Raw genomic sequence first — 8,837 nt, 5'->3', positions numbered from 1 at the left:
CAGGAATCACCTGTGGAAGGAAGCATGAAGCCAGCTACTTTTGCACCTCTTCCTTCTAATGGGGTGACAGAGTCCCTTCTTCATTTCTAAGGTACTCATTCTTCATAATTCACCTCAAGTTTCACCTCTTTCTGGAAGCTGTCTGATCTAGGCTGGCGTAGGGGCCCTGTCCACCTATTCCCCCAAAACAGTAATCTCTATTGAAACTGTCACACTCATCTAGAATCATCTGTGTAATTGCCTGCTTCCCTCCTCATGATATATATAACTCTCTTGGGGGAAGGAACTACACTGGAGGTGGTTTGTACACCTGCTATCTATCACAGGGCCTGGCACGTAACAAGCCCATGGTAAACATTTGTTGAATAAATAAAACGAGTGGTGGGAAATGGAGCTGAAAAGGCAGGCTGGGGTCAGTTTGGAATGACCTCTGCACGGCCAAGGACTCCCAATGTTGTAAGATAGGCGACTGGAAACTCTTAGATTTTGTTTTCTTGTTTTCTTTTGGCTTTGTTTGTTTTGAAGGAAAGGGACAGATATGGTCTGGTGTGTGTGTTTAACGAATGGAGGATACATGGGAAAGAAGAGAGACTCTGATTCCGAGAATACCCACAGCTTGAGTAGAACAGTGTTATCACCTTGGATCGCCTGCGGGCTCCTGGCTGGAAGCTCGTGTCACAGCTGAGTGGACAGGAGCGCTGGCTCAGGAGTGACACAGGCTTGGGCCTGATCCTGGCTCTGCTGCTGATTAGTCACGCAGTTTTGCCCAAGTCACTTTCATTTCCTGAGCCTCACTCCTCTAGTCTGGTAAGTGCCAGAAATAAAAGTAAATTGGGTTCCTGGACCCAATTCCAATGTTGAGGGGGCGAGGTTTCCCCAATACTGAGAAACAATTCTCAGGACACCAGCAGGGTTTCAGAGAATTCAACTCAATTCTGACACTATCTACCCAGAGATAACACAAGATTCCACAAGTTAAGGGTTCAGTCCTACACGACTGCCCCACCCCTCCAAACAGCCACAAGCCCAGGCTCTCTGGCCTTCTGACCAACTGGCTCCAATAACCCCCTCCAACTCAGAATGCCAATTGCAAGTCCAAGTTGTCACCAGCACTTCTGACCAACTGGCTATCATATCAGAGGTTCCCACATTCCCCTCCTTGGGTTTGATTAATTTGCTAGAGTGGCTCACAGAACTCAGAGAAACATATTACTTACTAGATCACTACTTTACTGTAAAAAGAATATAACTCAGGAACAGCCAGATGGAAGAGATGCACAGGGTATAAAGTGTGTGGGAAGGAGCGGAGCTTCCATGCCCTCCAGGCACCCACTCCCCCTGTATCTCCGCATGTTCACCAACCAGAAGCTCCCCAAACCTCGTCCATCCTCAGGTTTTTTAAGGAGGCCTCATTACACAGAAACGATTGACTAAATCATAGGGCTTTGGCAACTGATTCAACTTCCAGCCCCTCTCCCTTCCCTGGGGGTCATAAGTCAGAGGCGGAGGCAGGGTAGGGCTGCAAGTTCCAACCCTCTCATTAGTTGGTTCTCCTGGCAACCAGCCCCCATCCTTTGGTGCTTCTGAAAATCACCACATTTACATAACCCGACACCTTTATCACTTTCAATACTTAGGAAATTCCAAGTGTTTAGGGAGCTGTAAGACAGGAACTGTGGATTAAGACCCAATATGCTCGTATATGAGAAATACACATTTGGTCATCTGAATGATATATTTCTTACAATATCTCACATTCCTTTATATAGCCCCACAGCTCCCTGAATATCCCTTGTAGCACTTAGTACAACTGTAAAAGCCACTGATTTTAACGTCTTCCCCCATTAGACCTATCTTGTTTCTCTTTGCTCCACTGCCTAAAGCTATGCTCTTTGCAAGGCTGCTCTCAGGTCAGACCACAAGAATTCTTATAAAAATATCTAAAATTGTATGCAAAGTTCTATGTACACATACATTTTTATAAAACAACAATAACAACAACAAACCCCAAAAAACAGTCCGTAGCTTTTGTTAGTTTCAAAGGGGTTTAAAACCTGAAAGAGGTTAAGCTCTCCCAAGTAGTTGAAGGCGCTGTCTTGTGTTCAGAATAGTACTGCCACCCCAGATGGCCACTATGTGAAACCATCCTCACCAGAATATGAGTTCCAAGAGGGCAAGGGTCTTTATCCATTTTGTTCATTGATGTATTGCAAATGTGCAGAATGGTGCCTGGCTCGTCCTCAATGTAGCTGTAGAAGGACCACGGTCTCAGACAACTGTAACAGCTCTGAGAATTGTATGTGTATTGGTTCCTTATTGCTGCATCCCAAATTACCCCCAAATGTAATAGCTTAAAACAATTATTTCTCTAGGTCAGGAGTCAGGGTGCATCATCAATGGGTCCTTTATCTCAGGATCTCTCACAAGGCATTCAGGCCTGTGGTCACCTGAAAGCTTGACTGGAGAAGGAGCTGCTTCTGAGCTCACTCATTCATGTGGTTGTTGGCAGGATTTGGCTCCTCGCTGGCTGTTGGCTGGAGGCTGCCCTCAGTTCCTGACCACATGGGCCTCCTCATAGGGCAGCTCACCAGGGGAAAGCTTGCTTCATCATAGTGAGCAAGAGGAGAGGGAGAGAGAATAAGACGGCCATTACAATCTTTTGTACCTTAACAACGGAAGCATCATCCCATCACCTTCCCTGTTCTGTTAGAAGCAAGTCTCTAGGTCTTGTACACATTTAAGGGGAGGGGAGTGGGTGGCGGATGACAAGCAGCAGACGAGATATTGGGGGTCATCTTAGAAGCTGCCTACACCAGGACATTTACCGTGGTTTCTCATACAGTGTCCACCTCGTCTGAACACCCAGGGTGGAAGGCAGAGACCAAATGCCAACAGGTCAAGCAGACGATGAGGAGGGAAGAAATGAGCCGTGGGAGGTTTGGTGGACAGCCGAGGCTCTGCCCATCCTCTACCCATCCTTTAGCAGACTGCCACCAAGCAGGAATGCAGGCTGACTCGTCAGATCTAAATTTGGAAAAGAAGCTAAAGTCCAGATTTTTAGGAGACAGTTCCTGGTTTTTAAAATCGTGACAATCTAGCAAAAATACAACTGAGAACTAGGAGTTTTTGACTCTTCTCCAATGCACAAAGGGCCTAAGCCACTGTAATACCCCTTGGATGTTTGTTCCATCTCTCCTGTACTCACCTTCCCATCCCTGGCACTTAATTCACTGAGGGCAGGGACCTAGCTAATTCACTTTGGACAGTTTTCATAGCTCTTTGCATGTAACAGGCTAACAATAAATATTGTTGAATGAACTATGACATCGCTGACATATGTCTCATTAGGGAGCATTCCCCCCCCATCCTAGAGGACTGGTTAAAAGCTGGTGCTAGTGTCTAAATACGTTGGAATCCTGGCTCTGCCACTTGCCAGATGTGGGACCTTCGGCAAGTTACTAACGTTTCAGGGCTTCGGCTTCTTCAGCTATAAAGTGAGAATAATCATATCTGCCTCAGTTGTTATAAGGAGGGAGTAACTGCAATGTATTTGTTAGCACACTGCAGCCACTCAATAGCTGTTCTTACTCTCATCATTCCTTCTTTCCTCCCCGGCTCCCTGGCATGGCTCCTCTTAATCCATTAAACCATCGTCCACCACTATCCACCTGGCTGGCAGCTAGAGGGAGCCTCTAAAATGATAGATCTGTCATTTTCACTGCCAGGGTTTACATCCTTCAACAGTTTGCTGATCCCCTTAGTAGGAGAAAATCCGAACTCTTTAACAGCTCACCAGGCTCCTTTGGAGCTGTGCCTGCCCAGCCCTCGTCTCATCTCTCACCACTACCTCCCATCACACTCAGCACTCCAGGCACACCCAAGCTTTGTTTCCCGAATGCTCCACACTTTCTGCCACTTCAAAGCAAGTGTTATTCTCTCCAGGTGGAACCTCTTCTTCCACTCCTACCTTCCCTTCTGGATATTCCAGCTATGGGTTCAGAGAATTTTTGATGTCCCTTGCTAAATCTGAGGGCAGGTACATCAATTTTCCTCACCACTCCCCTCTTACTAGCCGGCATAGAATAAGCAAACACAATTACAGACTTATTCAAAGCCGAGAATCCTGTGAGCAGACAGCGCCACCTGTTGACCCAAACTTGCACGTCAGTACCTAGAAAGGAGCCTTAGCGCTCTGCCCACTGCTAAGGTAGACATTTGGACAATGGTTTTGCTGTCTCCTCACACCAAACTTAGCAATTAAAAGGAACAAAAAACACAGCGCTAACATTATTGAGAACTTAATGTGAGAACTAGGCACTCTCCTAAGTGCTTTAGTTATTAACACATTTAATTTTCACAACCACTCAGAGGTCGGTACCTTTATTGCCATTGTGTTGATGGGGTAACTGATGGGGTAACAGGGCTGTTAAATGCCTCATCCAACATCACACCGCTAGAAAACTTCACCTCTTTAAAACTGTCTTGAACCTGCCCCTTTAAGCCTGAAAGTCACTGCCTCTATTCTGTTTCCTTCACTCCATGCCCGTGACCAGGTGAGGTTATATCCCAGACACCACCCTCAATCGTGAAGGCCCACTGCAAAGGCATTGCTGTCAACCAAAAAGCCACGTGGAGTGAGCGACCCACACATTCTGAAAGCTGCACAACTCTCCAAGGGCACTCCTCAGGACAGGAATTAGATGCGGCAGCCTCTCCTCAGTGAGATGCAAATGCAACGGTCAGCCCCAGACTCCATGTTCTTGCCCTATCTGTGTGATCTCCAGCAAGCACCCTCTCCTCGGAGCCTTCAGTTCCTAAGAGGACCCTCAGCGCAGATGGGTGGGTCAGACTGGATGCAGAGAGTGGGAAGAATGAGGTGTGCAGTCCCTGATTCAGCTGAACGCTGAATGGTTGTGATCACAGCAGTCCCCTCCCTGGATTGCTCACATCACACACCAGGTTGGGGCCCTTCCCGGGTTTGATATTGCCGTTTAGAACCAAAGGGTTGGCCACTTCCTTCTCAAATCCCATCGACTTTTCACTCGCTCCTCTCAATATTACTTTATAGCATTTGTGAAAATGCCTGCCTTCCCTTAATTTTGTTATTTACATATTTATCTACGTATATCATTAATTACTTTTTTGTTAATGATTTTATAATTAAGTTTTATTAATCATTAATTTATAATGATATAAATTTAATATAAAGATAAATATGTACTTTATAAATTATATAATATAAACAAATATATAATAGGTAACATAATATATCTTATTTAAATATGTATATTTAAATATATAACACATGTAGCTATACATATGGCTAATACTTAGAATACTTCCTATGCCCCAGTCATTCTTTTAAATACTTTACACGTATTAACTCATTTAATCTTCACAATAGCCCTATCATTATAGGGCTCGCCCCATTTTACAATGAGGAAACTAAAGCACAGTGAAATGACACATTCAGGGTCATGCATCTAGCTGCTGGCCAGGAGTGCAAACCCAGGTCACCGTACCAGTCTATACTTTTAAATACTACATTAGATTCCCTCTGCTGCCTTTCCTCCGAAGTGCCAGGCACACTGCTTCGCACATAGTAGGTGTCAACAAACTTGTTTTAATACATATATATATACACAAACACACATACACAGTCACACTTCCGTGTGACAGATACCCATACTTCGACCAGGGGAGAGCTCTACCAAACTCCTGGCTCCCAGAGACACTCCAGAGACAGCCTAGGCCTGGCAGTCTTCACAGATGACACCCAATGGGGGCACTTTAATTAGACAAGTGGGAAGGGGCAGGGTGCACCTCGGGGTGTATCTTGTCTGGGGCCTCACACAGGCCCAGAACTCTGCTGCACCCTCTTCATCAGCTCTTCATCCTGCATAGACAACTCTGTCAACTTTTTGCCCATCCGCTCATGGATGTCCAGGTACTTGGAGACACACCGGTCCAGGCACACAGATTCGCCCTTGGACAGTTCTGCTTCCCTGTAGTGGGGAGGCACACACTTCCGGTGGCAGGCACTGGTCATTCTGGGGGAAAGGAAGGGCAAAGTTAGGCGAGCAGTCCTGTGGCAGACCAGGAACTCTCAACCATCCCTGCCCTACTCCACTGATTTCACCTCCCAGGAAGGCAGTGTAAATCCTCACTTTGCCCCTCAACCATCTTGGAAGGTCCTTGAGAGCAGGAACCTTGCCTGTGCCCATGTTTACACCTAATTAAAGAGGAACCATTAGTTGAGTACTGGCTATGTTCCAGGCATCATGCTAAGTGCTTGATTCTGTTATGCAATTCGATTAGGTCGGCACAACCATTATTCTCATTTCACAGATAAGGAAATTAAGGCACAGAGAGCCTCAGGCCCACACAGGTGGTCTGAACTTCACAGCCTACATTTAAAAGTTACTGTAACATATAGTCTCCAAGGTAAACCAACTAATCAAGAAAGGATACCAGAGAGCTTAAGCCAATAAAAATAGCATACATTTATTGACTGCTTACTACGTATTGGGCTTGATACAAAGACCCTGTCATACATTTTTACATTTAGTATTTATAACGTCTATATGAGGTAGGTACTGATGTTACCTCCATTTGATAGATGGGGCAACTACCGGTCAAATAGTTCAAGTAACTTGCCCAAAGCCATACCAGTAGTGATTGGCGGAGCTATAAATTGTTCCCAAATTTACCAGGTGGCAATGGGCACTAGTTTGGAGTCAGACTGAGGTACTGTACCTGACACTGCTACTGACCACCTGGGGACCCTGAGAAAGTTATTTACCTCCGGAAGCCTCGATATCTTCATCATAAAATTAACCCGATAGATGACTTTGAAGATTAAAAAATGCGTGTAAAATGCTAAGTGCCTGAGGTGGAGTAAGAGTTTAAGAGATGTTAATTACGTGGGCGATTGGTCAAAGGCAAATGTTCACCTGTTGTTGGAACCTAACCATGCCCTGAACCGGAGTTGCTCTCCTACTTGGCTCCTTCATCACCAATTCCATCCCAGTCTAAATGCCCAGCTCGTTCTAGGGAGCCCATACTGTGTCTGCATTAGCCTTCAATCATGGGGATGAGGAGGGTCGGTGGGTGTGGGCACAGGAGGGTAAGTACAGGCCTCCGACTCCTCTAGATTGAGGAAAGCCTTTTTCAAAACTCATCCACCTCTACCCTTGCAAAGGGTGAGCGAGGGTCGTTCTCTAAGACAAAGAAGTGGTGCGGAGTAGGCCCTTACCTGTTGTACATGTCGGCCATCATCTCTACCTCCAGCTCTGCGGCCAGCTGCTGGGCCCTGAGCGGATCCATCTCAGCCTTGCCCGGTGGAGCTTTCCTTGTGGCCTCCTAGTCCTAGGAGCAGACGTCACCGTCAGCACCCACCCCTCCCACTCCCTTTCCCCTCACAGGGACCAGAGGATACAGGGACATAATAGAACATCAGACTGACACAAGCCACTGACTTCACCGAGTTCAACCACCCCGTTTCACAGATGTGGGGACTGAGGCCCCGAAAGGGAGCACTGCTTAGCCCAAGGTCACACAGCACGTCACGAGCGGGGCTGCATATCGAGCCCAGGGACCCTGAGGTGCATTGCCTCTCGGTCACCGCAAGAACGAGATCGAGAGACCGGAACAAAACACCCTAAACCGCGGGCCTGAACCTCCGGGGCCCTGCGAATTCGATCACACGCAGAAAGAACGCGCCTGGGCCCCGGCCCAGGGGCTGAAACTCTGAAATGGAGGAGCCATCATCAGGGTCACGCTAAGGTCAGAGGTCACTCATCTCGGCCTGGAACCAGTCACCATGCCCCCGGTGTCCCCAACTTCGGGCAAACGGTAGAAACTCACCCAGGGCACAAGCAGGCAAGACGGAAGCACGTGGGTCACTTCCGGGAGGGAAGTCCCGCCTCTTTGATCCGGACTCGCTTCCGGAATGAGGTACCAATGAGGCGGCGCGGGGAAATCCGCTCCCATCGAGAGCGAGCGGCCAGCTCTGGCTGAAGGCGAAAGAGACTTGCAAATGCTAGAGAGGACGCCCACCAACCATAGAGGCTTGGGCGGGGTGCAGAGCGCCTGCAGCCTGGGTGTCAAGTCCCGGGGATTGGCACCGAGGGGTTTGCGTGTATTGGGCAGAGCTCGGTGAACCTCGCCCCCGCCTCCGAGAGGAGACGCCTGAGCACAAATAAGGCGTGGAGGAGGAAGAACGCCCCCAAACAACAGTTCTGTTTGTGCTTCACATTAAGGTCACCCCTGCGACGCTTTAAAAAATCCCGATGCCCAGGCTTCACCAAATACCAATTATATCAGCATCTCTGGGAGTGGGACCCAGGCATCAGGAATTTTTTAAATTCCCAGGTGAATTAGATGTGCATTAGATGACATTGAGAAATTACTATAATTTTGAGGCTGTGAAAATTGCACTGTGGAAAAAAGACTATCTGTTTGAGATTTAAAAATAGATGAGTAAAATACAGCTAAATGTTAGCAATTGTTAAATCCCAGTCATGGGTATATGGCAGTTCAGTATATTGTGCTCTCCAGTTTTCTGTACATTTTAAATTTGGCCTGATAGAAGTCTAAAAATTAAAAAAATGTTACTAACGATTGTCACCCCAATAAACTTTAATGAAAAACCATAAGAACAATGATTTCTTTTTATTGAGCGTCTGCCATGAACCGGGGGCTTTAATTATATTATCTTTTTTTGTTTGTTTTTCTTTTTTGTAATGATTTTTAAAACTTTTCATTTTGAAATAATTGTAGGTTTATGGAAAGTTGCATAAGTAGTACATAATTTCCTTTGTGCAACCAAGTTTGGG

The 8,837-nt window shown here is 46.6% G+C and overlaps 1 protein-coding gene across 3 annotated transcripts; it reads right to left on the bottom strand.

Moving 5' to 3' along the window:
• Positions 1-5,602: 5,602 nt before the first annotated feature.
• On the bottom strand, positions 5,603-8,002 carry TIMM10 (translocase of inner mitochondrial membrane 10). 3 transcript variants are annotated; one of them, XM_081064689.1, is made up of 3 exons: positions 7,867-8,002; positions 7,256-7,368; positions 5,603-6,050 (listed from the first exon to the last, which is right to left on the bottom strand). In XM_081064689.1, exons 2-3 carry the CDS (start codon positions 7,324-7,326, stop codon positions 5,849-5,851), a joined length of 273 nt encoding a protein of 90 aa, XP_080920815.1. In that variant the 5' UTR covers positions 7,327-7,368; positions 7,867-8,002; the 3' UTR covers positions 5,603-5,848. The 3 variants fall into 3 exon arrangements, with proteins under 3 accessions (XP_080920815.1, XP_080920816.1, XP_080920817.1); XM_081064690.1 differs by having other exon boundaries at positions 7,723-7,875; XM_081064691.1 differs by lacking the exon at positions 7,867-8,002 and adding an exon at positions 7,466-7,715.
• Positions 8,003-8,837: the final 835 nt, after the last annotated feature.

This window comes from Rhinolophus hipposideros, assembly GCF_964194185.1.
Source record: "Rhinolophus hipposideros genome assembly, chromosome: 10".
Classification (NCBI taxonomy): domain Eukaryota; kingdom Metazoa; phylum Chordata; class Mammalia; order Chiroptera; family Rhinolophidae; genus Rhinolophus; species Rhinolophus hipposideros.
This window is presented reverse-complemented; position numbering and strand designations above follow the sequence as displayed.

Coding starts and splice junctions, on each gene's coding strand:
- TIMM10 (XM_081064689.1), bottom strand. CDS start 7,326: ATGGATCCGCTCAGGGCCCAGCAGCTGGCCGCAGAGCTGGAGGTAGAG. Junction 6,051..7,255: donor ATGGCCGACATGTACAACAG/GTAAGGGCCTAC, acceptor CCTTTCCCCCAG/AATGACCAGTGCCTGCCACC.